We start from the raw sequence: 27341 nt of genomic DNA, 5'->3' as shown, positions 1-27341 counted from the left end.
CCTCTCTCTCTCTCCCCCACCCTCTCTCTCTTCTCCCCCACCCTCTCTCTCTCTTCTCCCCCACCCTCTCTCTCTTCTCCCCCACCCTCTCTCTCTCTTCTCCCCCACCCTCTCTCTCTCTTCTCCCCCACCCTCTCTCTCTCTCTTCTCCCCCACCCTCTCTCTCTCTTCTCCCTCTCTTCTCTCTTCTCCCCCACCCTCTCTCTCTCTCTCCTTCCTCTCTCCCCACCCTCTCTCTCTCTTCTTCCCCACCCTCTCTCTCTCTTCTCCCCCACCCTCTCTCTCTCTTCTCCCCCACCCTCTCTCTCTCTTCTCCCCCACCCTCTCTCTCTCTTCTCCCCACCCTCTCTCTCTCTTCTCCCCCACCCTCTCTCTCTTCTCCCCCACCCTCTCTCTCTCTTCTCCCCACCCTCTCTCTCTCTTCTCCCCACCCTCTCTCTCTTCTACCCCACCCTCTCTCTCTCTTCTCCCCCACCCTCTCTCTCTCTTCTCCCCCCACCCTCTCTCTCTCTTCTCCCCCACCCTCTCTCTCTCTTCTCCCCCACCCTCTCTCTCTCTTCTCCCCCACCCTCTCTCTCTCTTCTCCCCCACCCTCTCTCTCTCTTCTCCCCCACCCTCTCTCTCTCTTCTCCCCCACCCTCTCTCTCTCTTCTCCCCCACCCTCTCTCTCTCTTCTCCCCCACCCTCTCTCTCTCTTCTCCCCCACCCTCTCTCTCTCTTCTCCCCCACCCTCTCTCTCTCTTCTCCCCCACCCGCTCGCTCTCTCTCTTCTCCCCACCCGCTCGCTCTCTTCTCCCCCACCCCCTCTCTCTTCTCCCCCACCATCTCTCTCTCTCTCTCTCTCCCCCCACCCTCTCTCTCTCTCTCTCCCCCCCGCGATTTCCCGAGGCTCTCTCCCCCCCGCGATTTCCCGAGGCTCTCCCCCCGCGATTTCCCGAGGCTCTCCCCCACCCCCCCCCCGCGATTTCCCGAGGCTCTCCCCCCGCGATTTCCCGAGGCTCTCCCCCCCCCCCCCCGCGATTTCCCGAGGCTCCCCCCCCGCGATTTCCCGAGGCTCTCCCCCCGCGATTTCCCGAGGCTCTGCCCCCCGCGATTTCCCGAGGCTCTCCCCCCCGGGATTCCCGACGCTCTCCCCCCCGGGATTTCCGAGGCTCTCCCCCCCCCGATTTCCCGAGGCTCTCCCCCCCCCGTGATTTCCCGAGGCTCTCCCCCCCGCGATTTCCCGAGGCTCTCCCCCCCGCGATTTCCCGAGGCTCTCCCCCCCGCCCCCCGCGATTTCACGAGGCTCTCCCCCCGCGATTTCCCGAGGCTCTCCCCCCCGCGATTTCCCGAGGCTCTCTCCCCCCCGCCCCCCGCGATTTCCCGAGGCTCTCCCCCCCCCGCGATTTCTCGAGGCTCTCCCCCCCGCGATTTCCCGAGGCTCTCCCCCCGCGATTTCCCGAGGCTCTCCCCCCCCGCGATTTCCCGAGGCTCTCCCCCCCCCGCGATTTCCGAGGCTCTCCCCCCCCCGCGATTTCCCGAGGCTCTCCCCCCTCGCGATTTCCCGAGGCTCTCTCCCCCCCGCCCCCACGATTTCCCGAGGCTCTCCCCCCCGCCCCCCGCGATTTCACGAGGCTCTCCCCCCGCGATTTCCCGAGGTTCTCCCCCCCGCGATTTCCCGAGGCTCTCCGCCCCCCCCCCCGCGATTTCCCGAGGCTCTCCCCCCCCCCTGCGATTTCCCGAGGCTCTCTCCCCCCCGCCCCCCGTGATTTCCCGAGGCTCTCCCCCCCCCGCGATTTCCCGAGCTCTCCCCCCCCCCGCGATTTCCCGAGGCTCTCCCCCCCCCCCGCGATTTCCCGAGGCTCTCCCCCCCCCCGCGATTTCCCGAGGCTCTCCCCCCCCCGCGATTTCCCGAGGCTCTCCCCCCCCCGCGATTTCCCGAGGCTCTCTCCCCCCCCGCGATTTCCGAGGCTCTCTCCCCCCCCCCCGCGATTTCCCGAGGCTCTCCCCCCCACCCCCCGCGATTTCCCGAGGCTCTCTTCCCCCCCCGCCCCCCGCGATTTCCCGAGGCTCTCTTCCCCCCCCCCCCGCCCCCCGCGATTTCCCGAGGCTCTCCCCCCCCCCCCCCCGGCGATTTCCCGAGGCTCTCCCCCCCCCCCCCGCGATTTCCCGAGGCTCTCCCCCCCGCGATTTCCCGAGGCTCTCTCCCCCCCCCGCGCCCCCGCGATTTCTCGAGGCTCGCACCCCCCCGCGATTTCCCGAGGCTCCCCCCCCCCGCGATTTCCCGAGGCTCTCTTCCCCCCCCCGCCCCCCGCGATTTCCTGAGGCTCGCACCCCCCGCGATCTCACGAGGCTGTGTGCTGGCGTCACAGGGGCCGTGCGCATGCGTGCCGGCGTCAAGGCGGCTGCGCAACGGCCGTGCGCATGCGTGGTTGCCGTTTTAAAAAAAAGCCAGAGCGGGCTCTCGCGGGCGGGCGGGGCGGCCCGCGGGGAGTAGGCAGGGAAACCCCGCGGGCTGGCGGCCGTTAGAGCGGGGAGTAGGCAGGGAAACCCCGCGGGCTGGCGGCCGTTAGAGCGGCTCACTTCGGGCCCGACACCGTCAAACCTGAGAGGGGGAAGTAGAGAGAGACAGAGAGGGAAGAGGAGGAGAGAGAGGAAAGAGAAGAAGGAGAGAGAGAGAGGGAAGAGAGATAGAGAAATTTTTGGAGCTTCAGGCCTGCCTGCAGCGGGCCTGGAGACCAGCACCGAGTCCCCCCTGCACGAGGGTGAGGAGGAGGAGGGGGGTGGGGTTGCTAAACACAATATAAAACTGAAATAAATTGTTAATTAATTCCCTAACACATAATTCAAATATTTACCTTAGTTCCCTAACACACAGAAAGTGTGGGGGAAAAAATCGTGAAAAATCAAGATGGCGGCCACTCACCTCGGTTCAGAAGGATAAGGCCCGCCCACACCGATTGGTCGACCGGTCAGGTCACCGAAGCGTAGGATTGGTCAATGGTCGAGTCACTCGACACTCAACTGTAGGAAGACCTCGACGTCAGACGGTCGCTAATGAGAGCGGAACGCTGAGCGTTTTTGGGATACCGCGGGCGGGATTTTTGTCCGGCCGAAACGTAAATAGGCCTATAACCGGTCCGGAATCGCAAGCTTTCTTTTGAGGCGACGCGCGCGTCGGTACGCTCTGTAACTTCCAAACGCATCGAGACCAGCGGACAGACAGACGAGCCGCTTTATATATATAGATGTAAAGAGCAGTATTCAGTGCTCCCTCCCCCCATCAACAGCTTGACTCGAATATTTTTAAAATTGTGATGCATCAACCCATAGCTAGTAAAGTGTGCACAAATGTCCAACTTTTTAACCTAGCCCAGGATGGGCACTCTTCTCAAGGTAGCAACTCCTGCTGCAATACTACTCCACAGGGCTCAGGTACACTCCAGTATCGCATCCAAATTCTTCAGGATTCACCTCAGACACCAGGTGTTGGTGGGCTATTCACCATGGAGGGCACCTCAACTCTGCCCAATCCGGTCAATTCATGTCAGCCTGGCCTCACTTGATTGAATCTAGAGAGGAAGCCCCAATTATTGTCCCCTTCCCTAACTCAGGGACACGGGGGCCAACTGTAGCAATCCTATCGTGGGCCCAGCAGAGACCAGTTAACTCAGAAAGACCTGGGACCTCTGGTCTGAGAGATTCAGTTCCATACTATACGACACGCTGACCAGCGGGAAACTGCCATGTGTCTTTTTTTGTTCTCCATTAGTGGCGCCAACCACATATAGAACAGAAGTTACACAGATCCAGTATGTGTCCTTCACTGTACAAAGACTCATATGGGAGTGTGGTAAACCACTGTTATACCTGTCTGTAAGTGTATGTGTATTCCACTAGATACAGGTCTGGACATGCCTCGGCTGACTCCTCCCACTATTCCAGGTATATAAGTGACTACCTCCCAGTCCCTTAGTATTCTGGACGGGTCGACCACTCGAGACAAGACCTTCATTCTTTAGTTAATAAAAGCCTGGTTGTTACTCGCTTAACCTCAGTCTTTTGAGTAATTGATGGCGCATCAATTTTATTAACTAAATTTTTTATAATGGAGAAGATCCTCACACCAGCATGCCTGGACCTGGACAGTCGGGAAGCGGACGCTTCCACCAAGTTTGCTCACTGGCTCATGTGCTTCGAGACATTCCTGACTGCCTCCACTGCGGTCGTAACGGATGCAAACAAACTGTCTGTCCTGATCTCCAAGGTGAACCACCAAGTGTACTCAGTCATCCGGGACGCGACCTCGTACACAGCCGCCCTCCAGCTCCTCAAGACCAAGTACACGCGCCCTGTGAACGAAGTATACGCCAGGCACCTACTGGGGAGTCGCAAGCAACAACCTGGGGAATCGACTGAGGAATACCTCCAAGCTCTGTCCGTGCTTGGCCGGGCCTGTGGGTGTAAGGCGGTAACGCTCACTACGTACACGGAGGAACTGATCCGGGATGCCTTCGTAGCGGGCCACGGGTCCAACTACACCCGACAGCGACTGCTGGAGCAGAGTGACCTCACCCTCGACAAAGCCTCCGAAATTGCACTAACGCTGGACACAGCCTACCGGGGCATGGATGCCTACTCCTCTGCACCGTGGACGCCGCAGGGAACGACAACCTGGGACACGGTAGGACAGCCCCATAGCACCGTGCCACCCCAGCCACAGCCCAACTACCGCAGCAGTGTCCCAAAGCCAGACAGCAGTATCCCAAGGCCAGAAATGCTACTTCTGTGGCCAGGCCAAACACCCCAGAGCGCGCTGCCCGGCGAAGAATGCGACCTGCTCGGGCTGCGGGAAAAAGGGACACTACGCCAGCGTCTGCAAGGCCAAAGCCACCCCGAACGCCAGCAGCGCCGCGTGTGGGCCGTGCGAGCCGCCATCTTGGGCCCCCAACAGTGCCGCGTGCGGGCCGCCATCTTGGGCCTCCCCAGCCATGTGCGAACCACCGCAGCAGCAGCCATCTTGGACAACTCCAGCCACATGGGAATCATGGACGCCGCCATCTTGGACACCAGCCGGGACGCAGCAGGCCGCCAACACCCCCCCATCTGATACCCGCAGCGACACACCGACCCCTCCGCTGGCCTCTGTTACGCTGGACCAAACGAGACCGCACCAACTAGCTCGGTCCAAAATGGACGTTAAGGTAAACGGCCATGCAATAAACTGCCTTTTTGACTCCGGGAGCACAGAGAGCTTCATCCACCCCGACACGGTGCGGCGTTGCTCTCTCCCAGTCCTACCTGCGCACCAGCGGATTTCTATGGCCTCCGAGTCCCAGTCAGCGGACATTGGCGGCTACTGCGTGGTGACACTAGTAGTAGACGGGACTGTGTACAATAATTTTAAACTCCTGGTCCTGCCCGACCTCTGCGCTGCTGTTCTACTGCGGTTGGATTTCCAGTGCCACCTCAAAAGCGTTACGATGGCGTACGGTGGCCCCCTCCCCCCACTCTCAGTCCGCAGCCAGCAGCCTCCAAATTGCCCGCCGCGCACCAGATGCAACCTCTCCACACTCAGAGTCCCACCCCCCCCACTGTTTGCTAACCTCACCCCCGACTGTAAGCCCATCGCCACAAAGAGTAGGCGATACAGTGCCGGGGACAGGGTTTTCATCAAAACCAAAGTGGAGCGGCTCCTGAAGGAGGGGATTATTGAGGGCAGCTCCAGCCCCTGGCGAGCCCAGGTTGTGGTCGTTAAGACCGGCGAAAAACAACGCCTAGTCATCGACTACAGCCAAACAATAAACCGCTACACCCTGCTGGACGCCTACCCACTCCCCCGCATAGCTGACATGGTCAACCTGATCGCGCAGTACCGCGTCTTTTCGACCATTGACCTGAAATCAGCATACCACCAGCTCCCCATCCGCCCTGAAGACCGCCAGTATACTGCTTTTGAGGCAAACGGCCGCCTCTATCACTTCCTTAGGGTTCCCTTTGGCGTTACCAACGGGGTCTCCGTCTTCCAAAGGGAGATGGACCGGATGGTCGATCAAAACGCGCTGCAGGCCACTTTCCCTTACCTAGACAATGTGACCATCTGCGGCCATGACTTGCAGGACCATGACGCAAACCTCGAGAAATTCCTCCACACCGCCCAACTCCTGAACCTGACATATAACAAGGAGAAGTGCATATTCCGCACAGACCGCCTCGCCATCCTTGGCTGTGTTGTGGAACACGGGGTCATCGGTCCCGACCCGGACCGGATGCGTCCCCTTATGGAACTCCCACTGCCCCACTGCCTAAAAGCTCTGAAGAGGTGCCTAGGGTTTTTTTCCTACTACGCTCAGTGGGTCCCCTACTATGCAGACAAAGCCCGTCCGCTGATCAAGTCCACCTCTTTTCCCCTGACGGCAGAGGCCCGCTTGGCCTTCCACCGTATCAAGGAGGACATTGCCAAAGCCACCATGCACGCAGTGGACGAATCCATCCCCTTCCAGGTGGAAAGCGACGCGTCCGACTTTGCCCTGGCCGCCACCCTTAATCAGGCGGGGAGACCTGTGGCCTTCTTCTCACGAACCCTCCAGGGCCCGGAGACCAGACACTCCGCGGTCGAGAAGGAGGCCCAGGCCATTGTGGAGGCTGTGCGCCATTGGAGGCACTACCTGGCCGGAAAACGATTTACCCTGCTCACTGACCAGCGTTCAGTTGCTTTTATCAGAGGGGCAAAATCAAAAATGACAAGATCTTGAGGTGGAGAATCGAACTTTCCACCTACAATTACGAGATCTTGTACCGGCCTGGGAAGCTCAATGAACCCCCAGATGCCCTATTGCGTGGCACCTGCGCCAGCGCGCAGATCGATAGGCTGAGGGCCCTCCACAATGACCTCTGCCACCCGGGGGTCACCAGGTTCTTCCACTTCATCAAGGCCCGCAACCTGCCTTACTCCATCGAGGAGGTCAGGACCATGACCAAGAACTGCCAAGTCTGCGCTGAGTGCAAACCACACTTTTATAGACCAGACAGAGCCCACCTGATAAAAGCCACTCGCCCTTTCGAACGCCTGAGCGTCGATTTTAAAGGGCCTCTCCCCTCCTCCGACCGCAATGTGTACTTCCTCAACATCATTGACGAGTACTCCCGTTTGCTATCCCCTGCCCGGACATGACCAGTGCCACGGTCATTAAATGTCTGAACAGCCTCTTCACACTGTTCGGTTTCCCCAGCTATATCCATAGCGACCGGGGCTCATCGTTTATGAGCGACGAACTCCGCCAGTACCTGCTCGCCAGGGGTATAGCCACAAGCAGGACCACCAGTTACAACCCCCGGGGGAACGGACAGGTGGAAAGAGAGAATGCAACAGTTTGGAAGGCCGCCCTACTAGCCTTAAAGTCTAGGGGCCTTCTGACCTCCCGCTGGCAGGAGGTGCTCCCCGATGCGCTCCACTCGATTCGGTCACTGCTCTGCACTGCCACCAATGCCACCCCTCACGAGAAAATGTTTGTCTTCCCAAGGAAGTCCACATCGGGGACATCGTTACCGCCATGGCTGACGTCCCCAGGGCCGGTACTACTGAGAAGACACGTGAGGACCAATAAAACGGACCCCCTGGTCGAGAGGGTCGACCTCTTCCACGCCAACCCCCAGTACGCTTACATTGCGTACCCGGACGGGCGGGAGGACACAGCCTCCATACGAGACCTCGGGGACCGCTGTAACCCACTACCCATTACCACCCCCCCCCCCCCCCCCCAACGACCCGATATCCAACCCCAGCAGCCGGCACGCCTGAGCCCGTCACCCACGAGGACTACACTCCAGTGCACCAGCCTACACGGGACGCGACGCCGGAAGCTCCACCACCCCTGCCGTCGCCACGTCGATCACAGCGGCAGATAAGACCTCCGGAGAGACTCCAATACACGAACTTTTAAATACACTTCACCCCGCCGGACTCATTTTTAAACAAGGGGTGAATGTGGTAAACCACTGTTATACCTGTCTGTATGTGTATGTGTATTCCACCAGGTACAGGTCTGGACATGCCTCGGCTGACTCCTCCCACTATTCCAGGTATATAAGTGACTACCTCCCAGTCCCTTAGTATTCTGGACGGGTTGACCACTCGAGACAAGACCTTCATTCTTTAGTTAATAAAAGCCTGGTTGTTACTCGCTTAACCTCAGTCTTTTGAGTAATTGATGGCGCATCAGGGAGCAACAAAATACAGCTTTCCCGACTCTCTACTATGAAATAATATACTGAACACACTATTTTATACAAGGCAAAAATTAGCCTTTCAATTAAAAAAAACTTATTTAACCTGCAATGAATCACTCCAAGACTGCAAGTAATGAAAACAAGTGTGCACAGTAATAACAGAAGATAGATGGAAACACATCAGGGAAACTGGTCAGACATGCAAGGACCCCACTACCAGTGGCTACAGCATCAATCTTGTACTTACATTAAATCCATTTTTTCCTCCATCCTTACAATAGAAAAGACTATTGCTAGCTTGGAAAAGGAAAAGCCCACTGTCCCTGTGATAGTCGTATGAGGTAATTCCAAATGTCCCGAGGCGCTTCCTCTCACGCAGGAGCTCCTCTTCCCGCGAGTACATCCCATGATGTGGAGTCGCCTAGAAGATAACCACAAGAACAAAACTAATCTGCAACAATTCTTTGAATAATGGTTTGCAACTATTAGCAGAACTATCACACATTAATTAGCTCTACTCAAAATAACCCAAAACATGCCTGGCTCTCACCTGGGGCCACTGCAATCTTTTACACAAGTCTCCACATATGCAAAACTACTTGCATGAATTAAAATCATGAATAGAATGCAGAATACACAGTGCATAGAAGGAAATGGCTTTGGTGATTTGGGAGGCTGTCTACATTTTAATGCTCAGAACTATAGTAAGATAGCATAGTGGCTATGTTACTGGACTAGCAACCTTGAGGTCACGAGTTCAAATCCCACCACCTGTGAAAAAGAATTTAATAAATTTGGTGGACAGGTATCAAATGAGCATCGAAGCTGCCTGACGGTCATTAAAACCCAACTGGTTCACTAATGCCCTTCAGGGAATGGATCCTGCCTACCTATAACTCCAGTACCATATTACTCAATTGACTCTTAATTCCCTCTGAAGTGGCCTAGCACAATTAGTAGAAGGTGACCCACAACCCTCTGAGGGAAACCCTTGCCAGAGAACAAAAAAAAACTCCCAGGCAGGAAACTTATCTGGAGATCATGGTTTTGTGTCAAGTTAAAAAGCACACTGATAACCAGAAATCCAGCCGGCTTGAACAAATATTAGATCAGTCTTCTCATCTAGCTGCTGGTATAAAACAGGATATGAGTCAGCCCAGTGTTGCCTTTAGTAACCCATTCAAGAGCTGCATTGGCAGAGCACCTGCAGCAGGTTCCCTACCCCATCAACCACAAAATAGTATGCAACACAGGGAACCCTAGAAAAAACACTCTTGGAAAACAAGAGGCAAAAAGTAAATATTGTGATTAGGGTGCCTTGGAAAGGCGAAAACCACTCAAAACTTAGAAGATGCCGTGAACCAACACTAGAAATGTCAATGAAGCTGTTCCTTTGTACACAGCAACCTTAACCTCCCAGTGGAATTGAAAGAAAAATTAAGTTAGCAATTAATAATTAACATTTATAAATGCCAAAAGCCAACATTCTCTGCTATTTTATTGCTTTGGTTTTTGCCTCCCTACTCAAATGACCTCCTGGTCTGACAAAACAGGGTTTCAGATACACTTCACTTGCAGAAAATATCAAGTTACAAAGCAACAGCATCTCTCATTCGACAATGCATTAATCCAACAGCTTCTCTTCACTTGGATTGCTATTGCAATTCTTTTCAAGCAATAGTAATTACAGAGAGATAATGTTTCCTTGCAATCAAAATATTTTTTTAAGTGTAGGGGAAAAAACAATTTTACCATACCTGTCTAACAGTATTGCAAATCAATCATTACTCAGAATTCTAACTTGCTATCAGGGGCACTGCTGTTCTAAATTATATAACTAATTGACTATAATTTAAGGGAAAAGAAAGCAACATTTTAATATAGCTCCAACATCAGCACTTTAGTAATTTATGCAGTAACATTGCAGCTTTGGAGAATTACAGAACTGTGTATTTTGTTGACTAAACAAAGATCTAAATTGAGATTTTTTATTACAAAACAAGTGATATTTACCAGATTTAGGTTTTAACGGTACAATATATGTGGGATGTAGAATATGTAATACTGACCATATCTGGTAGTGAGATTCTAAATTGTCCGTGGCTATTTTTGATCCTGATCATTTTTAATACATGAACTTTTTTGGCAAGTGTTCCTCATTTGGCTCCAAATGCAAAAATTGCTCTTTACATTTGTGGATTTGGCACAGCCAATCCTCTTACATTAATGCACAAAGTGAAAAGGTTTGAATCTACAGAGTTAAACAGACAAAAATGCAGGAAATGCACTGCACGTCCATTGGCAACTGGGAAAGAAAAAGTAGGCCAGTGGTTCAAGGGTAGACCCTTTGTCAGCACTCTCTTCAGGTGCTGGTGGGCCTGCTGTGTATTTCAAACGCTCAGCGCTCATGGGTATTTCTATGTTACTGCAAACTCTTCCAATCAAGACAATACTTTAAAAAGTAGCAACCGCAAATCAAAAACATGGTTTCACTTCCGTAGCTGGAGTCCTTTAAAAGCTGATGTGATGTTAGATCAAGCTGAGTTACACTGCACACGTGATATCCCAACTGCACAAAGGACTAGACGCTGCTCACGCTTCACAGGCTTTCAGTTAAATAAAATGAAGGTGGGCGCAGGTTTTTATTCTGCCTTTAGTTGCCAACTTATCATTAAGTATATACTGCATTATGTACCACAGGCCAGAGCGGCAAGGGGTGTTTTTCCAAAGATAGGGATTAAAGGGTGTGTATCCGGAGAGGAGTTATTTTAATTACAGGCTGTAATTCGAATTAAAAACTAAAACGACTGAATTTGTATAACTAGATGATCTCAACAGATAGCCTGGGGTCTAGAGTCATGGTTTAACTGCTAACCTGAACTGTCCCTTTAAAGCCACTGTTCGAGTACTTTGTGCGAAGTTTCTACGTGTTGGATGCACAAGTACATGCTGGAACCGTAGTCTGGTAGCTAACGGTGATGGGCCTCAGAACCTGAATGAACTCGAGATTCAAGCTTTAGGCATCCAAAAAAAATATTTTTACATGTGCTCCACTCACAAAAATTTTGTATAGGTACATTTTTTGTTAAATTACAATATTCTATCTCTTTATTATACAAAGCATTCTTCCAGTAGTATTTGTTCAGCTTGCTGGAGAACATAAGATGCAGTCAAAGAATATTCAAAAACAGCTTGGGGCAATTTGTTTGTTTTGCCTTTCTCCAAAGATCATGTTGCTGACTGCCCATTTTTGTACATTTTTTCTTTCTCCAAAATGTCATTATTGGTGGTTTTCATTCCTGCTTGCTTGTTGCTGATTGGCACATTTCCTACCCAATCAGTTGTGATTTGTTGCTATTTCACAAATATGAAATTTGAGCTAATCAACTTATTTGATGAATTAACAGAGGGTTGATGAAGGCAGTGCGTTAGATGTTGTGATATGGACTTTCAAAAGACTTTTGATAAAGTACCACATAATAGATTTGTTAGCAAAATTGAAGCCCATGGGATTAAAGGGGCAGTGGCTGCGTGGATACGAAATTGGCTAAGGAACAGAGAGCAGTGGTCAATAGTTGTTTTTCAGATTGGAGGGAAGTATACAGTGGTGTTCCCCAGGAGTCGGTGCTGGGACCAATGATCTCTTTGATGTATATTAATGACCTGGTCTTGGATATACAGGGCATAATTTCAAAGTTTGCAGATGACACGAAACTCAGAAATGTCGTAACCAGTGAGGTGGATAGTAACAGACTTCAGGAAGACTGGTGAAATGGGCAGACACATGGCAAATGAAATTTAACACAGAAGTGTGAAGTGATTAATTTTGGCAGGCGCGACGGGCTGAATGGCCTCCTTCTGTGCTGTAACCATTCTATGATTCGATGAAATGGTACAATTTTAATAGGGGTGCAGGAAGAGAGAGACCTGGGGGTGTGCATACACAAGTCTTTGAAGGTGGCAGGCCAAGTTGAGAAGGCTGTTAAAAATAAAATATGGGATCCGAGGCTTTATAAAGAGAGACAGAGTACAAAAGCAAGGAAGTTCTGCTGAACCTTTATAAAACACTGGTTAGGTCCCAGCTGGAATATTGCATCCAATTCTGGACACCGCACCTTAGGATGGATGTCAAGGCCTTAGAGAAGGTGCAGAGGAGATTTACTAGAATGGTACCAGGGATGAAAGACTTCAGTTACATGGAGAGACTAGAGAAACCAGGGCTGTTCTCTTCAGAACAGAGAAGGTTAAGAAGAGATTTGATAGAGGTTTTCAAAATCATGAAGGGGTTTGATCGAGTAAATAAGGAGAAACTATTTCCAGTAGCAGAAGGGTCGATAACCAGAGGGGACAGATTTAAGGTGATTGGCCAAAGAACCAGAGGCAAAATATGAGGAAAAAAATTACAAAGCGAGTTATGATTTGGAATGAACAGTCAAAAAGGGTGGTGGAAACACATTTAGTAACTTCCCATCAACAGGATCTCACCAAACAAAAATACAGACAAGTTGGTTATAAATTACATCCACGCACTTGAGGCATTACTACATATATTTAGTAATTCATTAAAAAGGGTGTAGTGCCAGAGGACTGGCGGATAGCTAACGTAATACAGGTAGACTATCCTTTATCCGAACTTCCAAAAACCGAAAACCTCTAAAAACCGAAAGATTTTTCGTTCAGTGTAAGTCGTGCGCACGACGCCGACCCCCACCGCCGACCCCCGCCGACAAATTTCCCAGTCTTATAAAATACCTTCTGAAATCCGAAATTTTCCGAAAACCGAAAGATGGCTGGTCCTGAGGTTTTCGGATAAAGGATAGTCTACCTGTACCTATATTTAAGAAGGGAGATAGAACTTGTCCAAGGAACTATAGACCAGTCAGCTTAACATCGGTAGTAGGAAAAATAATGGAATTGCTGCTAAAGGAGAAAATGGAAGAACATCTAGAAACCAAAAATGTAATAGTCAGCATGGATTTCAAAAGGGAAAGTCTTACTTGTCCAACCGAATTGATTTTTTTTTGAAGAAGTAACAGAGTAGACAAGGGTAATGCAGTAATGTAATTTATCTAGATTTTCAAAAGGCTTTCGATAAGGTACCCCATAATAGACTAATGAAGGAGGTCAGGGGGCAAGTAGCAGAATGGATAGCTGGCTGGCTTCAAGACAGAAAGCAAGAGAGTGGGAGTAAAGGGTAGCTATTCAGAGTGGCAGAAGATGGGAAGTGCTGGTCCACAAGGATCAGTGCTGGGACCACTGTTCACAATTGAGATTAGCGATTTAGACTTTGGAATCAAAAACACAATTTCTAAATTTGCGGATGACACCAAAAAAATTTTGGGGGGGGGGGGAGAAGATAGTCAATACTGAGGAGGACTGCAACAAATTACAAGACAACATTAATAAATTTGCAGAATGGGCATATAATTGGCAAATTAAATTTAACAGATAAATGTGAGATATGACATTTTGGTAAAAACAATAGGGAGGTCACATATTACTTGGAAAATAAGAACCTAAATGGGATAGAGAAGCAAAGGAATCTCTGAGTACAAACACACAAATCACTAAAAGTATCGACACAGGTTAACAAGGTCATAAAAAGAGCAAACCAAGCACTATGGTTTATTTCTAGAGGGATAGAATTGAAAAGTAGTGAACTTATGCCAAACTTGTATCGAACCTTGGTTAGACTACACTTAAGAGTACTGCGTACAATTCTGGTTGCCATATTATAAAAATGTTATAGAGGGCCTGGAGAGGGTGCAGAGAAGATTTACAAGGATGATACCAGAAATGCGAGGGTACACCTATCAGGAAAGGATGAACAGGCTGGGTCTCTTTTTGCTTGAAAAGAGAAGGGGTGACCTAATAGAGGTCTTTAAAATTATGAAAGGTTTTGATAGAGTAGACAGAGTGTTTCCACTTGTGGGGAAGAGCAAAACTAGAGGCCATAAATATAAGAAAGCAAATAGGGAATTCAGAAGAAACTTCTTTACCCAGAGTGGTGAGATTGTGAAACTCGCTACCACAGGGAGTGGTTGAAGCGAATAGTATAGATGCATTTAAGGGGCGGTTAGATAAGCATATGAGGGAGAAGGGAATAGAGGGTTATGCTGATAGAGTTAGATGAGGAAAGACGGGAGGAGGCTCGAGTGGAGCATAAACACCGAATGGCCTGTTTCTGTGCTGTATATTCTATGTAATCCTATGTAAACCATGACCCATATATCCACAGCAATGCAGCCCAGTCAAATGCGCACGATGCTAGTGCTTTGAATTTATAAATACTGACATTGCACATTTTGCTCAAACATGGAAAGTGGATGAGCAAGGTTAAAATAATGGTATGATTGTACGGGTCAGATGATTTTTAAGTGCAAGGCCCACTGGTACATGTTTACCCAGTTGATACAGGGAAAGAGTTGAGCACAGGCTAAAGGAAGAGAAAAAAAACACCAGCTGTCTCACCTTGGGCTGCATGTGCACATTTCTTAGTAACCGAGCGACACAGACACCACTGAGAAAATTGCTTGCCCACCTCGCCCTCTTAGCCTAGGTAGGAGGTATGGCGTGAAAGGAACTGCAAAAATTTAATTTTAAGTTTGGATTCCTAAAAGAAAATATCTGCTCATCGCCAACACCACATCCTGGCCTAGAGGGCAAGGGTTTGCAACTCCATGGTTGCTACTCTATTTGGTAACAAGTAGTGAGAGCAGGCAAGGTTACCAGGCGGCTGATATTCCCTTCCTTTAGGGAGATGCTGGCCTCCCTATGACAGCAAAGATTGGTGCTTTAAAATACTGCAGTATCATGCCACCCAAGGCTAAAACAACTCACCAAATAAAACTCTCACCTGGAAGTGATCAAGCATTTGTTTCCACAACAGCAGCAAAAGAGTATCCTTCCGGACCTTTTTTGGGATTTCAGAGTACAACAGAGAGTTCTCTCTACTCCCGTAAGGCATCCCTACAGAAAAGACAGTTCCCAGTGTTAATCAGCAGCAATGTTAGAATCCAGTTGATTCAGTCAATCACACAACTTTGACGAAGTTGTGCCAACTAGTGACTAAAAAGGCTGTTTGTACTGAAATTTTAAGCAGGGTCTGCCCCCTCCTGTCAGTTAAATGGCCAGCTCTAGACTGTTTTGTAAACACACTGGGAACAGTACCAAAGACAATATTTAGAAAATCAAAAAGAAATTAGAAAAATTAGATTTGCTAAGTAGCAACCATTATGTCCAGTCTACCCTTGATATGAAGTGAGATTTTTGCACTGAAACAATGAGTTCTCCAATAATTTAAATTAAAAATGTAAACAAAGCAAAGTGGAAATTTAGTGCTCAAAAATTCAAATGAACAATACCTTCAAATTAAGAATAGACTGTAAAATAGTAAAGACCTATGCCAGTTTTAAAGAAGGAAATTTAGACATACATTTTATGTAAGGGAACTGGAATTATGATTCCCACCAAATGCATTAAATAATTAAGTTCCTCATCTTCGAGAGTAAGAGATCTGCTACAGAATCCTGCCAGATATGTTCACACTGCTCGGTATATGTGCTGAGCTGCTCCAGATTAGTGTCATCTACTAGACAGTGACTGCCTCAGTCAGCTTTCAGATGAACGGGCACTGAAGTGGATAATTGGACTTTGCAGCAAGTGAGTCACTCCATTTACGTGGGATATCTGTAATAGGAGAGAGGCTCTATTACATACTCATAGGGCAGGACCTGGGTCGATTTACAGGTGGGCAACAAGCCACGGAAAATTCCTTTCTGACTCTTGCATGCTCCTGACTCAGCCAGCCAGACAAGGATCACGAAATTGTCATTCTGAATTCATAAGAATTATACAGCACAGGAGGCAGCCATTCGGCCCATCATGCCGGCTCTTTGATAGAGCTGTCCAATTAGTCCCGCTCCCCTGCTCTTCCCCCATAGCCCTGCAAATGTTTTCCTTTTAAAGTATTTATCCAATTCCATTTTGAAAGTTACTATTGTATTTGTTACCACCACCCTTTCAGGCAGTGCATAACAACTCATTGCATAAAAAGATAACTCCTCCTAGAATCATACAGCACAGGAGGCGGCCATTTGACCATCGTGCCTGTGCCAGCTCTTTGAAAGAGCTGGCCAATTAGTCCCACTCCCCTGCTCTTTTTCCATAGCCCTGCAAATTTTTTCCCCTTGAAGTAGTTATCCAATTCCCTTTTGAAAATTATTGAATCAGCTTCCCCCACCCTTTCAGGATGTGCATTCCAGATCACGACAACTCGTTGCATTTTTTTTTTCCATCATGACTCCTCTGGTTCTTTTGCCAATTACCTTAAATCTGCGTCTTCTGGTTACTGACCCTCCTGCCAGTGGAATCAGCTTCTCCTTATTTATTCCATCATAAACCGTCACAATTTTTAACCTCTATTAAATCTCCCCATAACCTTTTCTGCTCCAAGGAGAATATTCCCAGCTTCTCTAGTCTCTCCACATACAAGTACCTTATCCCTGGATTCTAAACAAAAAACAAACTTTCCATTTATGCTGCCTTCCAGCTCCAAGTCACCACAGACACTGATCTACCTCACCTGCAGTGTATTTATCCATGCATTTCTTTTATCAACACATCTTTACTGCACTAGAAGCTATCGACTTAACTTAGCTGGCTCTTGGGAGAGGATTTGTCACACATGGTGGATATATATTGTAATATTATTGCAGCAGTATGGTGCTCCTCTGAAAATTTCAATATGCTATGAGCACAGCTTCTGCTTCCATCTGTGCACATGCAAAAATGAGGGGGACTCCCCAAAGCCTTTCTACCATCTACAAGGCACAAGTAAGGAGTGTGATGGAATACTCTTCACCTGCCTGGATGAGTGCAGCTCCAACAACACTCGAAGTTCGACACCATCCAGCCCGCTTGATTGGCACCCCCTCTACCACCTTAAACATCCACTCCCTCCACCACTGGTGTACCATGGCTGCCATGTGTACCACCTACAAGATGCACTGCAGCAACTCGCCAAGGCTGCTTCGGCAGCACATCCCAAACCCGCAACCTCTCCCAGCTAGAAGGACAAGGGCAGCAGATGCATGGGAACACCATGACCGCCAAGTTCCCCTCCAAGTCACACATCATCCTGACTTAGAAGTATATTGCCGATCCTTCATCGTCGCTTGGTCAAAATCCTGGAACGCCTTCCCTAACAGCACTGTGGGACTGCAGCGGTTCAAGAAGGCGGTCACCACCACTTTCTCAAGGGCAATTAGGGATGAGCAATAAATGCTGGCTTTGCCAGCGACACCCACATCCCATAAAAATGAATTTTTAAAAAGTTCAGCCAGCCAAGTATCTGCACTGACCCCAACTGACTCCCAATAACGACCAATTTGGCTCAAATTATGGGCACTTATTCACTCATATTTCCTCCAGGAGAATGACAGGCCACTGGAAACTAGAATGAAACCACTTCAAGCTCATTAGGATTAAAAATTCTCATCCTTTTCAAATCCCTCCATGGCCTACCCCATCCCTGTAATCTCCTCCAGCCCCACATTCCTCAGAGTTATCTGCGCTCCTCTAATTTTGGCTTGGAGCATCCCCAATTTCAATCGCTCCACCATTGGTGGCTGTGCCTTCAGCTGCCAACACCCTAAGCTCTGAAATTCCCTGCCTAAATCGCTCCACCTCTCTATCTCTCTTTCCTGATTTAAGACACTCCTTAAACCCTACCGCTTTGACCCAGCTTTTGGTCATTTGCCCTAATATCTCATGTGGCTCAGTGTCAAATTTTGTTTTATAACGCTCCTGTGAAGCGCATTGGGACGTTTTAAAGGCGCTATATAAATACAAGTTGTTGGTGTTGATTCTTAGAATCAGAATGAGACTTGCACCCCATCATTCTACCTCAATAAAGGTCAAGACCACAATTAGCCTCCTTCAAAAGGATGAAAAGACCATGTTTCTCCAGCCTTTCCTCATAATTAAATCATCTGATGCTAGGGATCAGCCTCATGACTCCTCTCTTAACTGCCTCCAGGTACTGAATGTCTGTGTCTTGGTGACCAGAACTGGATACAGTACTCAAGAAGTTGTCTGACTATAGTTTGAGCATGCTGTCTTGTGGCGTGAACTCTTGTTTGCTGTGCAGTTCAGCATTCTATTAAGATCTAACACTTACCCAAGTAATAGACACGGTGGGAGTGGTGCCCAGACTCATCGTTTTTTGGAATGAACTGGAAATCATGAGGTGCTTTGTTAATGATAATGCCGGGGTACTTCCTGCTGCTGTGGATAATCTCTCTCAGTCCATCCCACGAGTGCTTCTCAACGTAGAATGGGGAGGGTGCATCCTCCATATCCACCACCTCTGTGCTTTCAGACAGTGCTTCCACCGTAGCCATCTCCTCGGCCCTTGCTACACAGCTGCAGCAATAAAAACACGTTCTTTTCAATGTCACATATGTACAGAAATCTAGAATTGTGAAGCCAGAGAGAAATACATACAGTTGCTGTATAGGCCCTTCCACTCTGTTTGCAAAGTCAGCAGCAAAAAAAATTATTGTACCTTTATTTTTGCACAACATGAGAACGGTGGAAATAAAAATCAGGTATTCAGAGTGAGTATCAAAGCGGAACTGATTTTTTTGGGCAACAAAAATTCTCCATCCCAATTGAAAACCTACAAGTGTTAGAAAGGCAGAACATCTTGGTTGGCAATGTGATGGGCTAAATATCTCAATTATAAGGCAACCACAACTCACTGGTAAGCCTCATGGTCAGAGATGGCTATATCCCAAAGCAGTGTCTTGATGCAACACAGATCAATAAGCTCTGGTCAGAAGGGGATTCAGATTGTTCTTCAGGGAGGTGGGAACATTTGCGACAAGATATAAAAATAGCCATCACAAATTTATAAAGATTGTAGTAAAACTAATAATGGACACACAAGTCTGACACTTGCCAAACTAAGGACGAGCTAGAGACTTAATAGTCATCAGTTAAGAAAAAAAAGAACTTGCAAATGCTTTTCACAACCTCAGGATGTCCCAAAGCACTTTACAGCCAATTAAGTACTTTTGAAGTGCAGTCACTGTTACAATGTAGGAAACCCAGCAGCCAGTTTGTGCATAGCAAGAGCCCACAAACAGCAACGAGACAATGACCAAGATTTAAAAAAAAATTAAATGGTGTTGGTTGAGGGATAAATATTGGCCAGGACAGCGGGAGAACTCTTCTATTCTCCGAATAGTGCCATGGGATCTTTTACATTCACCTGAAAGAGCAGACCTCAGTTTAATGGGTCATCCAACAGCACAGCAATCTCTCAGGACTGCGCTGAAGTGTCAGCCTAGCTCAAGTCTCTGGAGTGGGACTTAAACAAACAATCTTCTGACTCAGAAGCGGACACCTTGAAGGTGGAATCAAATCACGCAGCCTATCCCCAAAAGACAGAAAAGCCTACACAAATACTCAGTCTTTAACTGGACTATACTTGGAATTTAATTACATGTTTCAGTTCTAGCACATATTACTGGACATTAACATTTCTGTTGCATATTTACTGCATTAAGGCAGCCAATGAGATCTTTAAGAAAAATCGACATGCTATTGAAATTGGAAATTAAAAAACTGACCTGTTTACATGAATTTACAGAACACCGTGAGCAAAGTTAGGAACTGGGGGTCTTTAACAAATTACAGAGAACGGAAAGTCTAAGGAACAAGCAATTTCTCATATCCACTGATCGTTAGTCTTGCAGCCTTTAATAAGAAACATTCACCGTATAAAATTATTGTTTTTCGTGCCGGGACCAAGTTCCTTACTGTGTTGCCATCTATCAACTGAAGCGAGTGCGCAAATTTCTTCTGATGTATTGACAATCAGCTGCTCGATGTTTCTTTCAGTGCCTCAGCAGATGATTGTCGGGGAGATTTTAGTACAGGAAATCTTCACACACGCACTTCCCTATATAGTCAGTAACTTAAATAAATAGTCACAGCCAGGGGAAGCTCCACCCCATAAAATTAAAAAAAGGAACGTTTGCAATTAAAGGCAGCAATATGAATTGTAACAAGAAAACTATGCTGGAGTGTGCTCATTTCTTGCATTTTATTTTAAGCATGTGACGGCAAAACAAAACCAAAACACTGCATGGAAACCACCGCATGCTTCCCACTGGTCCTGCAGCCCAATCACCGTCAGTCCTCATCTGAAATGTGGAATATCTCCACCCTTCCCAATTCTCTTCCCAGTTCTGAAGATGCTGACTCTTGATGCCGTAATATTTCCATAGGTACTAGCAACCCTCTGATACCTCACTCAAATAGTCATGCAGCTCGAGAGCCAGGACAGTGAATACTAGCTCATCTCCCATAGTATTGCTCACAGGTAGTCTGGGACCTGGAGCCAGGGTTGCGATATTTTAGTTGCTAACCTGGTCTGTCCATTTAAGATCAATGCTTAACCTAACCTGTCCTTATAAGGGCACTGCTTAAGCACTCCCTGCAGGAATCCAAGTCATGTTATTTGCTTGTAAATTTCAGGAGTATGATGGATGCCTCCTAGATGCAAGATAGTTCATAATATAAATAAATACCAGCAAATTTCCTGTAGCTCTGCTTACAATAAGACATGGGCTATTTTAAAAATGGACAGGAACATTGGCCCTGAAATTACGGTGTCTTTGACGGCGTACGCTGCGTAATCCTTCTGAAAGGCCCTGCAACTTCCAGTTTTCCCCGCACGGGCTTGCGCATGCACGAAAACCCAGAACTTGTAATGTCAAGGTACGTCTTGACAGATCTAAAGAACCAAAAGTAAAATCAGTATTGCTGGCACAGAGTTGGGCTATTTGCCCAACAACTTCCCACAAAACTCTTACGGCTGGTAAAAGCAAGCGTAGTGCTTGCTTTCCATCAGCGTAAGGGTTATTATAAATCTTAAATTAAGCATTTAAAAATAAAAAAATGTACAAACATTTAAAGTAATTTATGCAAATATTGGCCCAGATTAAATTTTTTAAATTATTTTTCAAAAATTTACATTTTATTGTATTGGGTGCAATGCGTTATGAATAAAATTGAAATTCAGAACATTTATATTTATTAGAATTGTCTAAATTGTTTAATTATTTGGGGATTCCATTGCGTGTTTAGGGGATTCCGTTCCTAAATGACTGGTCCTTTCTCATTGGAGGACCTGGCCCATGTGATCCCAGGGACGCTTCCAAGCCATCTGCATCCCTGGGATCAGTGGGCCTTTCCGCTGCCGTACGCATGGAGGCCCAAGAAGGGAACTCTCCGCAGTTTGGACAACAGCAGGTTAAGTGCAGAAATGTTTTGCGGGTCGGAGGCGTACTCCGGAGATATGCCTCCGACTGTAATTTTAGGGCCATTATACTATACATAAGGCAACATACTTTTGTTCAAGTAGTTAAGTAAAGTAAACACTGTTCAGAGAGATCGAGAGAGCAGCTGCAGACATATCGGCTCCAACGTCATATGTCCCTGTTTCTTTGTACATTTTTAAAGTACAACACTCAAATTTGGACAGGAAATTTGCTAGATGTATAGCATTTTTACATTTTACTCAAGCAAATTAGGGGGAGGGGCAAATGTATCATGGTCAAACTGTTCCTGCTCTGGTCCACACACTTTTCAGCAAGAATCACTGGACAGCAAACAGGAGCGGCAACCCGAATCTCCCGAATCCTGGGGTGTTGAGGCCAATAGTTGCACTCCAGTTGCTAACCTGCTGAGCTCAACTAACTCAGCACAGACCAGGGATCAATCCCAAGTCACACTCTGCATGGCTCAGAATCACCCCATGCAATGTATTTACCCACTGATGTTGAACACTGGCCCCACTCTGTATAAAACAGAAATCTTTCTGGGGGGGGGGGGGGGGAAATAAAGTTTTATGCCCAGTCACATTCTAAGAATGCTAGGAGTGATATTTGTGAGCAGAATGAGTGCAAATTGATTTACATGCATGAAGCAGTGTTTATTTTCACTGTTGTGCTTTGCAGCGAGGGAAAGTGGAGTCGTACGGCTTTCCATTTACGCTGTAACTGCAGCTTTAGCGCGAGGTGAAATCACACCCTAGTCACTCGTTCGAAATGGAAATGCACCCTCGCATAGAAAAGTAAGTCAAAATGTTGGCCACACCCACTTACAACAATGGTGCAAAGAGCATGAGCAATAACTAAACCACAGCAACAAAAACAAAGAATAGGGGTTGCTCTTCAGCAAGGTATTGGCTCACAGGACACTGGTCATTCGTGCAATGGTGCAATCAAAAGAGCACAAACCTCAGTGGAGAAATCCTAGTTACTGACATACTTCCCCACACATTACAACAATGACTACACTTCAAAAAGTACTTCATTGGCTGTAAAGCGCTTTGGGACATCCAGATGTCATGAAAGGCACTATATAAATGCAAGTCTGCCTTTTTGTTCCCCCCGCTTTTTGACAGTGCAGTCTAACAATTTTTGAATTGTCATAATTTGAAAATGAGAATTTAATGCTAAAAGTTTGAATCAAATAACTTAGAATTAAGAGTAAACTGCATACCTCTCAAAGTCATGTCATTAATGGAACCAAGTTACACTAGACAGCATTGAAAGGCAGCAAGCTGCCCAATTTCAGGGAATATGGCTCTCTATAGAGTGCTTAACCTGCTGAGAAGGCGAGCAATAAGGAACGATCAAGAGCCTGGGCTGATTATATCGCAAACAAGGCAGAGGTTGCATTCTGAAACAACAGAAGCAGAGATGCATTTGCACCATTTAAAAGACTAAGATATCAAGGTCTCCATACTTTTACTTCAATCAAAGCCTCAGATGGATTCCTGCTGGTGGATCAGAATGTACAGCTGGAGTGATGGAGAGAATACTTCAGTGGCCTACTGAAACATCCACCCGCACCTCCTTCTGAAGTGCTGTCCCACACGGCTTCCATGGCAGTACCTGACCCAAGCGTTTCGGTCTCTACACCACTAAATCGCTACAGCAATTACAAGCATGAGGCCGGATAGGGCTGCAGCGATGTACCAGTAGAATTTCTTAGAGCTGGTGGATTAACATTCTACACCATCAATGCAATTGGCACCATCACAGTGTAACAATTAGCATATATAATGGTGTGAATAGGAGCAAGTTTTCTTTCATAATTATTGCAACAAGTTGTCCAGTGAAACTAGGACGAAACAAGATGGTGCTAAATTATTCCACTTTAGAATCATGGAATCTTACAACACAGAAGGTCGTCATTCGGTCCGTCATGCCTGTGCCAGCTCATTCAAACAGCTGTCCAATTTAGTCCCACCCCCAAGCTTTTTCCTCATAACTCTGAAAATTAGTTCTCCAAGTACATGTCCAATTGCCTTTTGAAAGTTACAATGGAATTGGATTCCACCATACTTTCAGTTGTGCATTCCAGATCTCAACAACCCTCTGAAGAAATTTCTCATTTCCCCTCTAGTTGTTTTGCCAATTATTTTAAATCTGTGACCTCTGGTTACCAACCTATTTGCCAGATTAACTAATTTCTCCCTACTTGCTCTATCAAAACACTCAATTTTGAATACCTCTATTACGTCTCCACTTAACCTTATCTGCTCTAAGGAGAACAATCCCAGCTGCTCTAATCTCTCCACATAACTGAACTCCCTTATCCCTGGTATACCTCCTTTGTACCCTCTCCAGGGGCTTGACATCCTTCCTAAAGTGTGGTGCCCAGAATTGTACATAATACAATTGTACCTCCAGCTGAGGCCTAACCAGTGATTTGTAACGGTTTAGCATGAGTTCCTTGTTTTTGCATTCAATGCCCCTATTTACAAAACCGAGTTTCCCATACTCTTAACTGCCTTATCAATTTGCCCTGCCACCTTCAAGGATTTGCGACTATGCACCCCCAGGTCCCTTTGCTCTTGCAACCAACTCAAAATAGTACCATATAGATTATTCTGCCTCACTGTGTTGTTTCTCCCAAAGTGCATCACTTCACACATCCGTATTAAATTGCATCTGCCATGTGTCTACCCATTTCACCAATCTGTCCGCGTCCTCCAAAAGTCTGCTACTATCCTGTTCACTATTTACCATGTTGCCAAGTTTTGTATCATCCGCAAACTTCGAAATTGTACACCCCACACCCAAGTCCAAGTAATTTATTTACAAGAAAAACAATGGCTCGAATACCAAAATGAGGGGCCCCACTGCATACTTCCCTCCAGTCAGAAAAACATCTGTTCATCATTACTCTGTCTCCTATCCCTTAACCAATTTTGTACCCAAATTACCACTGTCCCTTTAATACCATGTGCTATTTTCCAAATAAAGTCTGTTATGTGGTACTTCATCAAATGCCTTTTGAAAGTCCAAATATACAACATCTACTGCACTAGCTTCATCATCCCTTTCTGTTACATCAAAGAACTCAATCAGGTTAGTAAGACATGATTTGCCTTTAACAAATCCATGCTGGCTATCCCTCATTAACCCATGCTTCTCCAAGTGAGAATTAATTTTGCACTCGACAATGTTCTTTAGTAGTTTTCCCACCATTGACGTTAGACTGATTGGCCTTTAGTTACCAGGTTTATCCCTCTCCCCTTTTTTGAACAGTGGTGTAACATTTGTAATCTTCCAGTCCTCTGGCACCACTCCCATATCCAAGGAGGATTGAATGATTGTGGTCAAAGCCGCTTTTATCGCCACCTTAGCTTCCCTCAGCAACCTAGGATGCATCCCATCTGGACCGGGTGACTTGTTAACTTTGAGTGATGTCAATCTAGTTAGTACCTCCTTTCTATTTTTTATCCTATCCAACATCTCTACTCCCCCCCTCCTCTACTGCAACATTAACTTCATCCTCTTTTCTGAAGACAGATGCAAAGTACTCATTCAGTATCTCAGTCATGCCCTCTGCCTCCACAAGATGATTTCCTTTATTGTCCCTCATCAGCCCTGCCATTCCTTTAACTATCCTTTTACTTTTTATAAGTTGATAAAAGATGTTTGGGTTCCCTTTTAGGTTACCTGCTAATCAATTCTCATACTTTCTCTTTGCCCTTCTTGTATCCCTTTTTCAATTTCCCTCTGCACTCTGCCTTTTTTTTTTTACTGTATTCTATACCTGACATTTGTCATAAACCTCCTTTATCTGTTTTAATTTAACCTCTATTTCCTTTGTCATCCAGGGAGCTCAATCTTTGGATGCCCTGTCTTTCCTCCTTATGGGACTATGCTTGGTTTGTACCTGAAGTATCTCTGCCTTGAAGGCCTACCATTGCTCATTAACTGTTTTCCTGGTCAATCTTTGTTTCCCGTCCTCCTGTGCTGGATCCCTTCTCAAATCGGCTCTCTTCTAGTTGGGTATTTTCACTTTTGAATTTTCTTTGTCCCTTTCCATAACTGCTTTAAACCTAATTATATTATGATCACTATTACCCAGATGTTCTCCCACTGCTACATACTCCACTTGCCCTACTTCATTCCCCAGAACTAAATCCATCACAGCTTCCTTCCTCAGTGGGCTAGAAGCTACTAGAAATGCAGTTGTTATTTAGAAATGCAGTTGTTATAGGGAATTCGATAGACAGTCTTAAACATCCCTGGCTACAATGTATTCAGGAGGGACAGAGGAGGAAACAAAGACAGGAGTGGGGGGCAGTATTAATCAGGGATAATATTAGTTCTACAGAGGGACAAAATACTAGAGGGTTCAAAGACTGAATCTATTTGGTTACAGTTAAGGAACAGAGAAGGAGCGGTTACATTGCTGGGTGTTTACTACAGACTTCCAAATACCGAGAAGGAGATAGACGAGTACATCTAAAGGCAAATCTCAGTGAAATGTAAAAATAATAGAGCAGCAATAATAGGGTCTACAATTACCCTAATATAAACCGGGGGAGGGGGGAGGGAAGAAAAAGAGCAATGGACAAGGAGGGTGAAGAATTCCTAAAATGTGTACAGCTTACCATGATGTTTAGCTGTTCCCCTTTCCCTTGCAGCATGCCCTGCACCCAGTGATGTCCTTTACCCCAATTTATAGCATCTCCTTTTCTTATTCCAGGTTTTCGGCATTCATTTTTTTTTAACCTCGAACTCAAATACCTGCTGGAGCCAGTATAACCAAATGGATTCAACCAACCCCCCACCCCATTATCTCAAGGCACTGAAGACAACTGAAGAACCCAACTGGCTGAGATCAACTAATTCAGCACAGACTGGGAAATTAAGCTGGGACTTGCTGCTGTGCACACTGCCACTTGGGCACTGATGCACACTAAAAATTGCTTTGTATTAGTGCTAAAATGGTAATAAAGTTGCAGCCTAAATTAACCAAATGTACTTGAACTGTATTTTTAGAAGCTACTCCCCCCCAACCTTCCAACAATGGAGAGAATACTTTTTGTTAAACATGGTTATACTATCCTAAAACAAATGTGGAAGAACATCTTTATTTTTACATATACTGCTAAAACACTGTTGTATCATTTTGTCTCAGACAGCAGGTGCTGCTAATGGAGGATGGCTGCACCAGAGCCACTGGGAGTGAAGGTAGTGTGGGCTGGTGCTTGGGTGGGGATCCCCTACCAGTACATGGCAGGCGAGGTGGTCCGCACCCCTGGGGTCTACCTGCCTTTCTTCTGTCACATTCCCAGACCACGGAAGCCTTCTCCTCTTTGCCATATTTTCCATGCTTCCCTCCTCCTCTGCTATTCTGCTGCAACCATTTACACCTCCCCTGGACCCATCTTTTGTTTCTGTACTTGTTTCAATGTCACTTCAGTTTGCCTTACACCATCATGTTTGTAATTTAATCACTCCTGCCCTCCATCCTATCACTGACCTCTCCCTTTTGTTCCCTTCCTGCACCCACCCCCCTTTTCCCTGGCCCTATACTTGCTTAAAAGCTGTTCATCGCCAACATCTTCCAGTTCTGATGAAAGGTCATCGACCTAACATGTTAACTCTGTTTCTCTCTCCACAGATGCGGCCTGACCTGAGTGTTTTCCAGCAGTATTTGTTTTTATTTCAGTTTTCCAGCATCCGCAGTATTTTGCTTTTGTTGTTCTGTTGTAATAAGACTTTACAATGGAGAGGTTCCCCAAGTAT

General features: G+C 47.0%; 1 protein-coding gene across 6 annotated transcripts in view; it reads right to left on the bottom strand.

The window, feature by feature from the left end:
* The window catches only part of dpp9 (dipeptidyl-peptidase 9), a 116494-nt gene that overhangs the window by 49714 nt on the left and 39439 nt on the right, over window positions 1-27341 (bottom strand). For 3 of the 6 annotated variants that reach the window (XM_086004931.1, XM_086004933.1, XM_086004934.1), the window contains 3 exons: window positions 18389-18633; window positions 15065-15177; window positions 8456-8629 (listed from right to left, as the gene is read on the bottom strand). In XM_086004931.1, coding sequence (XP_085861057.1) covers window positions 8456-8629; window positions 15065-15177; window positions 18389-18633 — 532 coding nt within the window. Of the gene's footprint in view, window positions 1-8455; window positions 8630-15064; window positions 15178-15643; window positions 15898-18388; window positions 18634-20887; window positions 21014-27341 lie in introns of those variants that run through there. The other 3 variants (XM_086004932.1, XM_086004930.1, XM_086004935.1) reach the window with 3 other exon arrangements.

Source organism: Somniosus microcephalus, chromosome 13 (genome assembly GCF_052327205.1).
Source record: "Somniosus microcephalus isolate GS21.2 chromosome 13, FLI_Smic_1.0, whole genome shotgun sequence".
Taxonomy (NCBI): Eukaryota; Metazoa; Chordata; class Chondrichthyes; order Squaliformes; family Somniosidae; genus Somniosus; species Somniosus microcephalus.
Note: the sequence above shows the minus strand (reverse complement) of the source record. Positions and strands in the feature narration are given on the sequence as shown.